At 51.4% G+C, this 16,662-nt stretch overlaps 1 protein-coding gene across 1 annotated transcript in view; it reads right to left on the reverse strand.

Annotated features, from left to right (window-relative positions):
• The window catches only part of GRIK3 (glutamate ionotropic receptor kainate type subunit 3), a 101,000-nt gene extending 84,672 nt beyond the window's left edge, over window positions 1-16,328 (reverse strand). The window contains exon 1 of the mRNA XM_062620775.1: window positions 15,833-16,328. Within this exon, the coding sequence (XP_062476759.1) occupies window positions 15,833-15,947 (115 nt within the window). The 5' untranslated portion in view covers window positions 15,948-16,328. The remainder of the gene's footprint in view (window positions 1-15,832) is intronic.
• Between the last annotated feature and the right edge of the window lie 334 nt (window positions 16,329-16,662).

A 16,662-nucleotide genomic window follows, 5' to 3' on the forward strand; every position in this document is an offset into this window, starting at 1 on the left:
CCTCGTCACAGCCGCGCAATTAAGAGCTATATTTAAGCACTTGAATAAACAAACTCCATCCTTGAAAGAGTCAGGCCTGCCTCGTGGGGTCCCCGTCCTCCTCAGCTTCGAACCTCAGGCTGATAATTGAAAACAAAACCCCCACTTACACAAATTAGCATCGCATCAGGCTGGGGAGCCAGCACAAAGCTATTGTCACTTCCTGTTTCAAACAGGCTTGAATGAAAGGGGCTTGGATTGTTGGTTTTATTTGAAGGGAGGCAGAGAGAAGTCACTTGGCTGGATGGGAAGCAGCTGTCTCCGCATGGATGTCCCGAGGGCTCTTCCTAATGCAGCCTGCCCGTGAAAGCCTGGCACAGGACAGGATAATGACACAGGCGTGTCACTGTGCGCCAGCTTTAGGATTCCCAACTGCAGAAGAGGCCGGGGCAGAGCTGTTCAGACACCCGGCAGCAGCGCAGGATTCCCAGGGCTCCCATAAACATCCCGCAATATTGGGGCCTTGGTGCACATCCCAAGGTTGCTCCTTCGCACCAGGACTTGTGGCCAAAAGAAGCTGCAGAGCTGGGGGTGTCTCCTGCAGGGGAATGGCCCGGTGCTGTTTCCTATGGTAGTGATGAAGCCAAAGCTGCTGTTAGGGGCTGCTGCTCCTGAGGGGGTAGCCCTGTCCCTGGAGAGCTCTGGCACCCCAAAGAGCGAAGTGTCCATAGCTCGACCTCTCTCCTGCAGCATTGAAACCATCCTACACGGGGACGGAGCTGCTACCAAGGTGAGCACCTTGACGGGCAGCATCCCCCCATCCTGCCTCTTCCCAGCCCCAAAGGACAGCCCTGATGAGGAGTCGCAGCCCCGGGGACAGGCGCGTCTGCTCTGCGATGCGTTTGGCATCGACTGATGCTCAGAATCCTTGATCGTATGGATCTGGCTGGGGAGCCAAACGATCAGGAGCTTATTATAGCCTCCTTTTAATTAAGTGTCTCAAATAGGGCTTTAATTGGGATGTAATAGCACACACTATTGTACGTTAGTTAAATACCAAGGGATTATTAAGAGTATGTTTTAAAGGCTTTACAGTCCCATATTGAGTAAACAGTTGTTAAATTTCAATAAATAACTTTTTAAACCTACATTAAATAAGCAGTTAAGCATATTTAGGATACTCTTCTTTCCCCAGAATGACTCCAGTCAGAGTCCCTGGTTGTAATCTCAGTATTTCACTAGTTTAATAGGGTTGTGCCTCCTCGAATCTATTTGCTCTGCCTCAAAGGCTCTGCCTCCGTACTGCAATCTCGGCTATTTACACCCAATTGTGACAGCCTTGAAAACCCTCACCGCTGCCACAGCGCAGAGGGGCAGGGAGCGCTCCGCAGCCCTATTTTACATGTAGAGAATTAAGGCACACAAGAGCAAAGTCGTTTGCTCAAAGGCACGCAGGGAGCCTGTAACGGATCAGAGCAGGAGCCAAGGAAAGATCAAAACCTGCTCTTCTAAAAATAAGGCTTTGAAAACGTGTGAAGGAAACGCAGCTCTAACAAATCACTGTACGAGGATCAAAGCCGCAATTAGCCATGTGCTGCTTCTGTCACCGACGTTGGGAATGAACATACAAATGTGCCACGACCCCCAGGATCTTATCTAATACCGTTTCCATCCATTTGGGAGTAGAAGGGCAGGGTAAAAGGCTCCAGGAGGAACAAGAGCAGATGGATGGAAAGGTTCGATCCCTGGCAGGCAGCTCTCACCTGTGCTGCTCCAGGAAGGTCTTCCCAAGGTGGTACATCAGGAGCAAGAGGTGCAATCACCCTGGGGCCATGGCAGTGAGTAATTCAGGACTCACTTAACCTCACATTGAATGACTGGTGTATCCCGAGGGGTCACCGGGTGATCTGGTGCTGTTCTGCAACCAGCACCCACAGCCCCAGCTGCTCGGGGCTTGCTGGAGATGGAAGAGTCCCTAAAATCTTGCCTCAGCTTCCACCTTCTCATTGGAGGTGCCCAGAGCTCCACACTCCTCCTCCTGTAAAGGAATCTGAATTGGACTGCTCCTTTCTAAAGTCACTTCCATGACTCTGCGCTGCTGAGCAGGTAACACGGATGAAGAAGCCAAGAAACCAGGAATCCTCAACCAAGTGCACTGTATAATTAAGGAGAAGCCACACAAGAACATAAATAATCCGTGCTCCCCTTTAGGGGTAGTTAGCACCATTAAAGCAATGCAGAGAGAAACCTGCCCAGGCACCACCAACCCTTCTCCCTTTGACATCCATCACTGCCGTGTAGATTTGTCAACAGAAATCAAAGGCGGGTTAACCCTTCAACACCCAGGCTATTTAGGAATAATTATTGTTACTGTAAATCAAAAGCAGTGGCTTAACTGGTTACAAAAATGCGTATATTAAACCCCAAAATGAAATAGCATGGCCACAAAGGAAAAATCACTGGCTCCCCGATGGGTTCCCAAGTAATTTGCTAGCAATAAAAATGCAAAACCACATTTTGGTGCATAATGATCATAAATAATCCTTGGACAAGAACCCTTTCCAGGGCTCGCAAGTCCACTCCCTTAATGGCAAGCTTTATTACCCTGGTTTCTCTGTGCTCTCTTGCAAAATGCTCCTGTCATAACAATTTACGAATTACAGTCCTGTTGGCATGAACTCCCATAATTCATATGGAAATAGGTTTCCTACACACACACTCGCAAAGAGGCGTGTAACCACATAGAATGACCTTAATAACGCAGTCAGAAAGCACAGGACCAGCACTAAGCGTAAGTGGTGACCAGGCTGGGGGAGAAGCCCCTGCACAAACTCATCTGAGCAGGGTCGGGTTGTTTGGCACAGTCACTGCCGTGTGCTCGGGGCTGTCACCTCCCAGGAGCTTTAGGAAACAAGGAACATCTTGAACATTTTGTTTCCAAGCACTGGCAAGAAGTGAAAATCCCAACCAGCTGCGGCGGGAGCCTGCGAATGCAGCTCTTCCTTAAAATAGGAGCGAGTACAGCTTGTTCAGGATTGAAAGAGTATTCATTCCTTCCCTCCTTTTTTGAGGCCAGAGGATGAAGAGTGGAGCTCAGCATCCGAAATGAACGTAGAAGGCAGGGAGCTGCAATGCAGAGGGGCTGAGGGTGTTATTTAGGCAAGACTAAGTGGCAGGTCACATCCGTCAAGTTAAATCCTGCACGAGGATCATGGGGTTCTCTTGTGCTTGAGTTGTTGCTTCACTGCGAGTGCATGGTGGGGGGATTCGGGGGTAAGCGAGTGAAAGTCAATTAGGATGGAATTGCCTCCAAAACCCCTACAACTAAACGTGGATTTGCCATGTAAAGATGAGGATATGCAAATCAGGCCGGGTTCACGGATTAGCATGCTGTTGTTTTCCCTCTAATTGAAGAAAATGGAGCCAGCAGCTGGAATTGCCACACTTAGCATCTAAAGTTCCCCTGCAGACAAGAAAACACTTCATGTTTGTCCTCAAACTGGATTCATGTATAAGAAAATTCAGTAAATACGGATAGAACTCTCTCTTCTCTGATCAGTTTATGAATAGCAAGCACGTGTACAAAGTTAGTCTTGTCTACTGTGACTGAGGTTGGCTACTAGGAGCAAAGGGCTGCTTATATTTGACACTTATAGCTTTAAACTTAAATGAGGTTGATAATCTGGGCAGAGACAAACTCTACATGGTAAATAGTGCTCCTGGCCTCATCTAAGCTCTTGCAGCACACTCTCTGGGTAACCCTTTCCCTGTGGTGTAGGGGAATAGGAAGAGAAACTAAAGAGCCTATTTCCATTCAGGTGTTACGAGCCAAGCCCAGGCATCATCCTGAAGGTAAATGTCCAAGGGCTCAGTCTGAATTTCTTCTAAGTAAAGATGACAAAACCTGATTTTGGAGAAATAAAAATTGGTAGGAATAAAAGTGCATAAAATGAGGAAGAAAATGGTTTTCTTTCCCTATAAAGGAAGAACGGATCTTTAAGATTTTATAGACCAGAAACTTAAACCAAAATCTTCCTTTTTACAGGTCCCTGCTTCAGTTTTAAAGGGTAATAGCATTACTGCAAAAGGAAACGGAGCTGCAGGAGGTGCAGCACTGCAGTGAGCTCCGGGGAGGCTACTGATGCTCAGAACGGGTGTCCAGAGGAGAGGGACAAGGGCCTGGAGGATTTTCTTGTGCCTTTTCCTCTCCCATCCTCTCATCCCAGCACTGTTCTGCCAAAAAGGTTTTAAACCTGCGTGTTTAAAAGCAGCCATTCCCGCAGGTGGGACACAAGGATGGGACATCAGACTGCTTCCTGCCTTGGGAACTCCACTGGGCTCTGCCTCATCTCCAGATCTGCACCTCCAGTTACCTTCGGATGAGCTGGTTCAGACCAGCAAGATCCTGTCTCTGTGGCAGACAGTTAAAACTGAAGGTGATTAAGGGGAAATCTTTCCCTGCATCAGAACGGTCTGACCGTGTGGAGACAGCACAACAATCAATGCCTCGCCAGCCTAAGCCCACAAACCAAACTGGATTTGGAATGAAGCACATGGGAACAGTGACCTCGGTATGAAACTGGAGGTCTCCAGTTTGGCCATTTTGTCTCCAGTTCTGCTGCTGCTTAACAAATACTGAATTCTGAATATTCGATCTGAGCAGATTCATTGCTTGATTGAGGAAAGAACAGCAGCAAGATGCTGGGAAGTTTTTCTCTTCATATGGACACTGTTTGTTTTCCCAGACCTGGTCTTGTGGCAGTTTTCTGCCCAGCTCAGACTGAGCCCACTCAGGAGACAAACACCCAAACCCTGGGGAGACTGAAGCCAGGCTCTTCTTCCTCACCTGTATCTATACAGATCATCTCTCTGTCTTCCTTATTTATCAATAAGCTTTGATTCCTCTTACTTCCTCCCATGGTTAATTTTCTAGATCAACTCTTTCCTAACTCACAGATGACAACCAAGTCCCATGGCTCAAGTCATAGTATCCCAGACTGGTTTGGGTTTGAAGAAACCTAAAAGCTCATCCAGTTCCATCCCCCTGCCATGGCAGGGACACCTTCCACTAGAGCAGCTTGCTCCAAGCCCCATCCAACCTGGCCTTGGGCACTTCCATCATCCCTCTCCAGGGATGAAACCACCTCTGCTGGGCACGAGCAGTGCACCAGGGCACAGATCCCAGGTTAAGATTAACAACAATTTAAGCAGCCCATAACACGAAGCAGAGCCAGAGAGCAGGACAAAAGTGTCCTGAGGCATGATTTGCAGCGACTGTCTTTTTCCTCTCGTAAATAGGAGACACGGTGGGATGATTATCCACCCAGATTTATCTCTGCAGCTCCGTGTGTATCCTTCTGTGCTTAGAAATGTCTCGCTGCCCTTTGCATTATTGCATTGCCCTTTACGTTCATACCACATAAACCTCTCAAGTACCGTAAAACTTACAAGGTGTAATATAACGTCGGGGGTTTCTTTTTACACACCATAAACAAAAGTCACTGAAAAAGGAGTGCAGAAAGGGAGATGTTATTTGGCCTGTCAACGACACAGGAGGAGAAAACCCATACAATATATACAAGTACCCATACGTGCACTCTTAGACACTTAAAATCCCAAACTGGATTGATTATCTGGCGTTGATAGATTGCTTTAATGTATTACATAGATAAGGAAACTGATTATTCAATAAATCACTGTCTGCACTAAGAATCCAGTGTTAAAAAAGAAAGAGAAAATATTATCCATCCATCTCATACAGGCAAAGGAAAAGGCTTCCACCTTTAAGGTTAATCACCATGCACCTTTTGCTGCACATCCAATGAAAGAACGAGCTCTCGGAGTCCTGCAGTGCTAAATGGATGCTTTTCCTTCCCAAAGCTCGCTAGGGATGAGCCTTCCTTGTGAGGCTGCTCCGGGTGCTCCTGTGGAGGTGACTGGAGCACCCGGAGCTGCCACATAGGGATCCACAACTGATAACCAGAGGGGACTGAACACCCCAGTGGTGACCCACTAGAGCAGGGGGGGAGCTGCAGGGAGGCAGGTTGCCAGCATGGAGGATGCAACCTGCCCTGCACAGGGCTCGGGACCGGGGAGCATTGCGCTCAGCGTACAGAGGGGAGAAGCCCTGCGCTGAGAGCAGAGGGAACATCCCAAGAATAGGAGTAAAACAGGAGAACAAAGGGAAATCCAAATGGAAAATGGAGTATCTGGGATTTGGAGAAAAGATCCACCTCTGTGTCCCCCTGGGGATCTGGCCAGCAGGTTTTGTGGTTTGTCTCGTGGTTCTTTCTCAGTAGTGAGTTTAGTTCTGCTTCCAAAGGAAAGGAACAGGACCAGGTAAGTCAGAGGCTTTTAAAAAACTCAGGCAAAGCATGTCATTGAAATGCCTTATAGCAGTATTAATAAGAACAGCAGAAGCTAAGCTAACAGACATGCCTTAGTAAGGAAATACCTAATGCATGGATGCTTCCTCTAGGGAAAAGCGTCTGAAATTGGCTGTGATAAACTTCCTGTAACAGGAATCTGGGGGAAAGAATACAAATATTCCTGCAAGTTAGGACAATGATACTGCCAGGCTGAGTTGGTTCACATTATGGCATCAGAATGTGACAGATCTCCAGGTCACATTCTGGTGCCATAATGCTCCCATTGTGAGTCTCAAGGCAGAAAACAGAGCAACTGCTCCAAGTCATGTCTTGGCAGTGATTGAAAACTGCTGCAAGGTGTTTGTGTCCTACAGGTCGGACACTGCCCCAGGGAGTTAATACAGGAATCCTCTGGAAATTCCCATTGCTTGGGAAAAGCCCAAGAGGTAGAAGGCAAGGATGGCAATGAGAGAGTAGGAGATACTGTGCTCTTTAAGGATGGTTTGTCTTTCCCTCTCCAGCACAGCGGATCCAGACCCAAGCAGCAGCAGCCCTGTGATGCTGCCAGAACTCTTTACGTGTATGTAAAAATGCAAATCATTACAGAAACCCTTAGGAGATGGTCTTGATCTGCTCTAATTTTTGCTGGGAAATATATACCGGCCACCTTTGTGCAGAATATGAGAGATTAATAATTCCTCTTCAGTGAGGCGTGAATCAGAGACGCAGACTGAGCAGCACCTGTTTGCTTTAAATAAAACCTGTATTTATATTATGCGGCAGTGAAAACAGGCATCCTTCCTTTCAAACTCCGTAGCGATAGACACACACGCATCGTTCTTCACCCACAACTTCAAGGCCAGCTTCCCAGCAGAGCAAGTCCCTTTTGGCAGCCCCGTTTTAGCAGCATCCTCACCCAGAGCTGCCGGTGCGGTGCGGCTCCCCTGGCTCTGTCCTTATGGGAAAATCCCTTCTCGGATCCTCTTGCTATAACCACTTGCTCCATTCAGGACACAGCCCTCCCTGTTTCTAACATGCAACCTCTGCTGCAGGCAGGGAAGGCTTCCCGCTGCCCATGTGCCCAGGCAGGCGCCGTGTCTCGCAGGGGGTGGGATTTCAAACTCCTGCTGTGGCTTCCTTCTGAGTGCTTTGAATTCCCTGCAAAAGTAACCAACAAGTCTAACACTTCGGTCCCAATAGACAGCCGCAACTCAGCTAAATCTGTAGGTGACACCAGATTTTATTTACTGTTTCATCCCGGGAGATAAGGAAGAGATGACAGCCATCTATTCATTAAAGTAGGGGAAAGCCGCCCACCGCTCACACTGGTTCTCACCATAGACTTCCACAGCTTTAATCAGCTTTGGATTGTGCAGACCCAGCTCTGTTATTTTAAGAACGGCTTATGTTCCTATTCACCTGGGTACTGGGGAGTTCAAAGAGCTGCCCTGCTCACCTCTAAGCCCCTAATTGGAACAAAGGACATGTTGTAGCAATCAAATGTCATTACTGCCTAATGAGTATCCAGTGGCCTATGGAGGAGCAGTCGATGGCTTCTTCCCGTTCCTTATTGGCTATAGGAACCCCTGTTATAAGCTGAGCTGCTGCAGTGGCACTAATGAACGCACCTGAAACCCCTGTTTGCAGATGGCAAGGATGGAAAGCTAATTAAAATCAATCGGGCTCAAAAGCCTTTGTAATGGGCTCAGTGTTGGTACCTGGGAATCTGAATGCCCCTCAGTGGGGATCCCCAAGGGATGGACAACCTGCAAGGCCCAAATTCAAGAGTTCTTCAGAACAGTTCTGTGACTGTAAGTGTTTTATTCCTTTGATACTGGATGCTTTATTTGTCTGCTTAAAACCTCTCCTGACCAAGGATGTGTTTCTGACTCACAGACTAATCCAAGGGGCAAATACTCCTTAGCTTGGTTTACTCTTTAGGCTTAGTGTGACTCGAGCAAAAGGCCAGGCTGTACTTCAGAGAAGAAAATGCAGTCTGGGGGCTTTCTCTGCAGGGAGGGAACCTTTGGGCTGTCAGTTCCCAGCAGGGCTGAGCCAGTGCAAGCTGGAGGAGCCCCTTCCCACTGCCTGCACTGTGGGCTTGCCTGGGCAGGCTGGCTCCATTGCTTCCTGCTGTGCGATACCCAAGTGAACCATCTCATACCAAGGTCATGCTGTTGGCCAAGCAGCTGCTAAAATGTGTTGTTGCATCTTCTGAGCTGCCTGGGAGAGCCTTTGCCTGCAAATCCAAAGCCCACAGACAAGAGCAAATGGGAGTGAAAACCAGAGCCCCTTTCCTAATTCTCCTGTGCACAGATCTTTAGTTTATGATCGTCGTGCAACACCCTGTGCTTCACTAGAGTGACTGCTCAAGGGAGCAGCTCCTGTGCAGTCTCTGTTCCTGGTGCCAGACTGTGCAGTTTCTCCCTTTAGGGGACCTTGATCAAGAAGCCAGACATCTTGTATTTCCCTTTTCCTCCTCTCTTCCTTTTGCTCTATTAGCATCATGGCAGATTTATTCCACTACTCCCACAGCATCTTCTTCATCTCTTTATTTTAAACTCTGTGATCACCAAGGGAACCCTCTCTCCCAGTGCTGGTGCCTCATACCTGAAGCTACACAGCACATTCCTTTTCCCTGCTCCTCTTGTCCAGCTTTCCCACATCTCTCTGCCTTCCTCCTCTCCTGCATCCTCAGTGAGACAGGTTTGTGGTGTTGGAGCATTTACCAGCAGTGCACAGTGACAGAAAATAGCCTCATATAGTGAAATAATTGGTGGGGTCTCTACATCAGACACGGTGGAGAAAAACTCTCCAGGGTGATTTAAAGAGCAAGGCCTGGTGCTACTGAGCACACCGGTAACAGTGTGGTGAGGGTCCCATAGGGGGACATGAAGCTGTAATGCCAGAGGAAGGTGTGGGGTGGCAGGAGGTGAGAGCACAAGGGGTTAACAGCCGCAAAGAGAAGGCAGTGAACTGAGCCTTCCACCTGCTTGAAGAGCTCTTGCTTTTGGTAAGGACCTGCATCTTATTTTAGGCTTTATTATTTCTGATAAATACCAGCACATTATGCCCGGGTTTAACTGTCCGTGAGCAGCAGTAATGCGCGATGCCCCATCACATCTGCATCCCATCAGCCCAAAGTGAGGCAGTCGCTGCCTGACAAAACAAGTTGTGTCTCTGAGGGACACAGCACTCCTCATTTCACATCACCCCCTTTGGCAGCATCGCCACAGCACAGTTTTCATCCTCACGTTCAGCCCTCAGCTCCTTTCCAATATTTGCCTCCTCTTACCCATTGAGTGCTTTCAACTCATTATCTGCCTTACCCAGAGACTTCGCCAGCCTCTCTTCTAAGTATGCAAAGAGAAAAGAAGAAGTCTAGACAGCATCACATCAAAACTCTAGCCAAAATGTGGGAAGGGAGATTGCACAGCGTTAACTGGTGGAGAAACACAGTACATCGGATTACGAGGCTTAATGCTTGCTGCAAACACACTGTGCAGTGTCGGGTTTGATTTGATATTGTGCCTCAATGAGAGGCTCCAGCATCGTAGCTGTTCTGGCAGTTTGGATGCTTAGAAATTAGGGATGATTGCTAATAGGAGAAAACAGCGTTCAGGACCGGAGGGAGGAAGGTGGCGGGGAAGAGCCGGGCATGGCAAGGCGCAGTGCCCTCTGCTGATGCTCTGCAGCTGCGGGCATCACACCGGCAGCAGGCGAGAGGGGGGAAACCTGTGTTTCATGCAGGATTGCTGAGTTAGTGATGCTGCTGACCTGTACCAAAGGGGCATTTCGTTTACCAGGACAGGAGAGACTCGGCTTTGCTGGAGATTGAATCACTTTTAGCGTTGTTCTGTGCCTGACAGAGTCATGAAGGCTTTACAGGAACCTGTTCATGATATCAACCTCTGTTTGATTCCATCAATAAAACCATCCAGAGACGGAGGAATTAAGTTTGAGGTGGGGGCAGCGCTGATTTGCAGCTGCTGGTGATGGAGCCAGGAGCGGCAATGCAGCACCAGGAGTCCCTGGTGCAGGGCAGTGTGACTACGTCCATACGCACTCAGGCCACGCAGGCTCCTTTCCCACTCAAATTCAGCATCCATCTACCACATCCCAGCCCTGTCCCTGTGCTGGTGCAGCCCAGCACTAAGCAGGGCTGTTTATTTTGGCTGGACTCCTGCCCTATGATGAATGAGGGTCTATTTTTTTTCTCTGGTTTGTGGTTTGATCTGAATTTCCTGTGTGGAGTTCCCAGGAGGATGCCAAGATCAAATAATTAGACTATTCTGTGATAAAGAGTTAACATTGTTATTCAGATGTATTCAGAATGAATTTACCACCAAACAATTTACACTGCTGCCCTTCTATCCCCCTGAAATTACTGGAATACGTTATCTGGCACACAGAGCATCTTGTGACCTGAAATAACTTTATCAGCCATTAAATGCTGGAGCAACGGGTGCATGGAATACACACAGAAATGCAGGAGAAGCCACAAAGCAATAGAGTGATTTAAAAGCAGGAAAAACCAAACCAAATGAAAAAACAGGGCTTTACTTGCAGCAGTGAATGGGCAGAAAGCAGAATCCTGAAGCTACCCAGCAGTGGACTTGACACCAGGAGATGCGGGATTCAGGCACCCATGGGAGATGCTGGTGGATTCGCACCCACAGCACACAGGCTCCATCTGAGCCTGCTCCTGATGCTCAGCAGGGTGCCCAAGGGGACCCAGCTCTGTTTTCTGGGTGCCTACACCCCAACAGGGGAGCACACAGCCGGCAGTTGGGATTCCCTCAGGGAATATTCCTGGAGCCTGTGGGCTGCTCCTCTGCAGCGGTTTGCTTCGGGGATGGGAAATGTCTCAATCTCCCTTCAGTTTCTGCCTGCTCCTACCCCTTTAGGTTCCATCGCCTGTCGGCCACAGGGAGGAATTCCTCATTGCTTTGCCCTGGGTGACAGCCAGGCCCTGGGCTCTGCCACTGCACCCGCACACCCAGCAGCACCCAGCAGTGCCCCTGTGGTCCAGCACATTACCATGAGGAAACAGGGTAAAAAGGCGAATCTTGGCCAGTTTTCTGGGTGAGAAACCCTGCATCCACCAAGCAGCTCTGGCCCCCTCAGACTCCCTCCAACGATGGACCCGGGCTGCAGAGCCAGGCCTGGCCATCCGGCCACCCCTTCCCAACTAACACAGCCTAAACAGGGCATCCAGCCTCAGGCACTGGAGCTGCCTTCCTGAGGCTCCATCTCCTGCACCCATGCACCCGGAGCCCCGCAGCTCCCAGCCCTGTAGGCACTGCTGCCTTGTTCAACCTCAGCAAACCTGCTTTTCCCTTTGTATTGTTACAAAGAAGACTTCATTTGCAAAGTGGGGGAAGGTGGTTTCAAACTCCAGCTCCAGACAGACATAGGAAGATCCAGGAAAGCCAATCACAGAGGAGGAGAATTATCAGAATTTGTTTTCTATATATCTATATACAATAATCAATGCCATTTTTCCCTACACAGGAAAAATGTTTGCCTGTTCTCTGTTACTTGCAAATCACACAATCGATGCCCTAACCCCTTCTCTACACAAACACAGCTTAGAAAGAGGCTACAAGCAATGAAACCCCACAAATTCCTCCACGTAGGACTGTTTGTTTAAAAGCTTAACTGGAGCCTCATCCTGCTGCCAGTGACTTCAGTGACAGGAGAATGGGACCTTCAACGTGCTCGAGGTATAATTATTGCCACAAATCTCAGTGGGAATGTAACCCTAGTTAAAAGAAGGCAGAACAAAAGCAAAGGCCCCCGAGGGGAAGGGGAGTCCTTTGAAAAGGCAGACAGCGGAATGAAACCCCTCCCGGGCTCAGCACGCTCCTCCTGCAGGGGAAGGACAGGAGGGGGACAGACAGGGTTTGGGGGTGACCCAAGTGCTGGGGACCCTGCCTGTCACCAATGGCAGGCCACGGGGAGCATCGTCAGCGGGGCTGTGAGGTTTTGGTGTCACCTCCTGAGCAGCACTGGAGCACAAACCCACCCGCTAATCACCAAATGCAAGTGCTGCAATCGGATTGACGGCTCCCGCGGGCTGGGCTGGGCTTTACAATGACTTATTAATCTCAAACTGTTGGCACCCGTCCGAGCTGCACAGGCTAACGCATCATCCATCAAAATAATCACTCTGAGGAATCTTGGGTGATGCTCCAGCAGAGCACGGTGCTTGGAATCGGGCTGCCCTGGAATGCCGGTCCTGTGGGCTCCACTGGTTCCAGTCATCCCGCAATGCTTTGGTAGGGCTGGTGCCATCAGGCTGGACAAAATGGCATCAAGCTCTCATCTGTCACTTTGAAGGGGTGCTACTACTGCTTTTTAACCTAAGAGCAGGGTTAGAGGAATAGGCTTGGTAGCTTGATCACCTTCATGCACTGCTCTTACTATATGAGGGGCATGATATTGCAACTACTCTGCAGCTGCTCGGTGCAGCACTTAATAACAGGTACAGTCTCACTGATCTCCTCTGCAGTGAGGGCTGGCAGGCTCACAACCTGCCTCCCTCACAGCGGTGTAAGCACGGAGCAACTCTACTCACACCGCTCCAGCTGTCTGTCTGCCTACCAGGGTACCTCGGAGCTGAACTGAGCGTTGGGGTGTGCTGCAGATCTGAACGGTGTTTTCTGGTATAGCTATTGAAGAGATTCCATAAGAATTGACCATAGAATAAGCTTCAGACACAAACTCCTGCTTCCTAAAAAATCCATCAATGAGATTTTCCTTGTAGGTTTATACGTATAGATTGTGTTTAGATGCGTGGATTAACTATTTATATTTTACTGTGAGAGAAAGACTGCTTTGAGCCTTTCCTTTCCTTCCCTTTCTCAGGTGCCTCTCCCTGTATTTATTTTAACACAGGAAAACGAGAGAGCTTTGATAAGTCCACTTGTTTTCTTTCTGGTTTGATTTTCAGTCCTAAACCAATACTTACTCAAGTGTTCTCTACTTCTTGGCATAACCTAATGTTAAAAGAATGACTTGAAAGCCAGGGCAGCTTTGCACAAATTAAAGCTGCAATTTTCCAGTGGGCTGAAAAAGAGGTCAGAATTATGCCAGCTTTAAGTGAGAGCGAAGGTAAACACGGATCTCCCTGCAGCCCCTTCAGAGCCTTTCGCTGATCTTTAAGTTTCTTATTTTACTGATGAAGAGGAAGGCTAAAAGCGGTGCTGAATGTTGGGGCAGCTCCCGGGGTTTCAATAGCACGAAGCCGAAGCCGCTCCTGCATTACGGCGGCGCTGGCAGAGGCGATGCACAGCGGAGCTCCCGCGGCCGCAGCCCTGCCTCTGCCCCTGCCTCTGCCTGCGTGCACCAGCCCCTGCCCTGCTCCTGCGGGGGGCTCTGAGCCGAGCCGGGGAGCGCTGGGTGAAGGGAGCAGAGCTGCAGCAAAGCCAAGGGGCTCGGAGGGGCTGGCGGCGGTTCCCGCACTGAAAGCAGCTCTCTTTGTGCGATTGCTTTAAGCCGTGTCTAGAAAACCCATTTTCTGGACTACTGAGGCACCTGCACTTGAGACTAACCATCCCCATAGAGCCACAGGGATACTCCTGGGCCTCAGCATCCCCCTGTGGCCACACTGGTACCCACTGGGGTCTCGGCACCCACCCGCACTAGCGGCTTCAGCCCGTTCCCCTGCCAGCATCAGCTTGCACAGCAGCAGCCCCAGCCCCTCGCACGCCTCCTCCGGAGCATCAGCCTGGCAGCACGCCGGCTCTGGCCACCAGGATCAGGCCTGCTGCTGCCAAGCTGAAAGCAGTACAAGCTGCAAGCCCAGCACCCCAGCTGTGACCGAGCACCCTGGTCTCAAAGGGGATATGTGTCCTGGGACCCACTGGGAAGAGAAGCACTGCGGGGGTCTCCATGGGGGCAGGCTGGTGATGTTAGACTGGGGGGCTCCGCCGCAGCACAATTGGATGCCTCCTCCCTGCTCGTGCGCTGGCACAGGCAGAGCCTGGTGTGCCAGCAATGGGAGCTTTCCTGGGAGTGGGTTTCTGTCACACAAACCATTTCCAGCTGTTCCAGGCTGCGGCTGAGCTGACCAAGCAGCCTGTCTCTCATAAAAGTTGAGCAGCACCAGGGTCCAGGCCCCAGAGGAAGGTCCATCAGCCTTTCCCATCGGCATTCCTGGCACTGCCACATGCACAGGACCTGCCTGGAGCATCTCTTTCACACCAGTCCAGGTGTTCACCGCACATGAATCAAACCCTTGCCCATGAGACTTTCTGGGCCACGCAGTCACTCAAAACCATTCTGGAGGTGACAGTGTTTCACTTCAGAAAGCGGCTGTCCCCCAGGACTAGCATTTGGCTGTTACTGGTTTTCACATTGCTGCTGTGCAGTTGCACTGGGATAAATAAGACCCATTTTTTTCCACTTTAAAATATTCACAAATCTATTCAGTTTGCACTAGTTTCTCTGGGTTAGAATTTGGTCCCTAAAAAGACAGCTAACCCTGTCCTTGTCATTTTCCCTGGGCAGACAACAAATCCCTGGGAATGCGTACCGATGGCAAAGGACATGGGATGTAACAGAAAATCAGTGCTGTTCCTTACATGACACGCTGAAAACAAGAATCTCGTTTAATTAGGAAAAAGGCTGATCGAGGGCTCCTTCCCGAGCTGTTCTCTGTGCAATTACTTTATGTAACATTATTAAAGATTAATTTTCCCTAGAACCTCAGCAGTTTAATGAAACACGCCTGGCCCTCAGCAGCCGCTGCGGCACAGGCAGCCCGCCTCCATCCTCCGGGCACCTCCAAGCTATCAGCTCCCTGTGCTGGGCACATCTGGCCCTGGGTCAGAACACCTCTGCACTGCATCCCTATTGCAGCAAGCACAACACCTCTCCTTGCAGTGGCACAGCACCCCTCCTTGTGCTGGCATAGCACCTCTCCTTGCACAGGGCATCGCAGCCTTCCTCCTCGGGCTCAACATTCCCCCACTCTGGGGCTCAGCATCCCCCTGCTCCAGGGACTCAATATCCCCTTTCTTCGGGGCACACCATCTCCTTTCTCCAGAGCTCAGCATTCGCTCTATCTGGGGCTCAGCATCTCCCTTCTCCAGGGCTAAGCACTCCCCCACTCCAGGGGCTCAGCATCCCCCTTCTCCAGGGGCTCAGCATCCTCTTGCTCCAGGGACTAAGAATCACCCCGCTCTGGGGGCTCAGCATCACCCATTTCCAGGGGCTCAGCACACACCCTCTCCGGGGGACAGCATCCCCCTTCTCCAGGCGCACAGCATCGCCCCTCTCCGGGTTCATCATCCCCTCCCTCTTCGCGCGGTGCCCAGCACATCCCGGTCACTCCGTGCCCCGGTGGATGCTCGCACTGGGCTCCTGCATCCCCGTGCCCGGGACGCGGCCCCTCGCCTCTCCGCGCCCGCAGGCAGCGCATCCCCCTCCGCGTCCCTGAGCCCTGAACTTCGCCCCGACGCGGGGAGAGGCGGCCTTACCTATCCGGATGACATGCGGCATCCCGTGCGAGCCCTGGCCACAGAGGCCGCCGACCAGGAGCGCTGCCCAGTATTCCCAGAGCACGCCGCGGAGAACCGGCCAGAGATGGGGCATCGTTGGGGAGGGCGCCGGCCGGCGCGGCCCTACGGCCCCAGGGGCAGCGGGGGAGCGGGCGGCTGCTGCCCGGGGCTCAGGCGGAGCGACCGGTCGGCGCCGAGCCCGGACCGCTCATGGCACATCTTAGTGCGGCCGCGACGGCCCGTCCCGCGGCAGCCGCTCCGAGCCGAGCCTCTCCGTTCCGTGCCGTTCCGTTCCCTTCCACTCCAAGCCGAGCCGAGCCGTGCCGGTGCCGGTGCCGGTCGGGCGGCACCTGCGGAGCCGGGGCTGCCGGTGCGCTCGAGGAGCGGCTCTGTCCCCTCCTACCACTGATGCGCGCGGCTCTCGCAAAGCCCCGGAGTGGAGCGTGCACACACACACACCCTGACACACACCGACACACACCGACACGCACCGACACGCACTGACACGCACCGACACGCACCCCGGTACCGACGCACCGGTGCCCGCCCGCTCCCCCGGAGAGAGGGCAGGAGGCGGCCGGGGGTGGGGGGACACCGGGGGAACGGCAGCTCCGGGGTCCCTCTGCCCCCTGTCCCGCGGATCCCTGGGTGTCCGGTGTCCCCTATGGCCCCCGTGGTTGATGCCGGGCGAGGCGGGGCAGCATCGCTGGGGCCGGGCCCGCTGGAGCAGAGAGCGGGCGGCCAGGCTGGGCTCGGCAGCCGGGAGTTTAATGACCTCGGTGACAGAGACAAAGGGCTGCACGAGCGGC

The sequence above is a fragment of the Pezoporus occidentalis genome, unplaced genomic scaffold (genome assembly GCF_034315485.1).
Source record: "Pezoporus occidentalis ecotype Australia unplaced genomic scaffold, CSIRO_AGI_Poc_V1 ctg223, whole genome shotgun sequence".
In the NCBI taxonomy this organism is placed as follows: domain Eukaryota; kingdom Metazoa; phylum Chordata; class Aves; order Psittaciformes; family Psittacidae; genus Pezoporus; species Pezoporus occidentalis.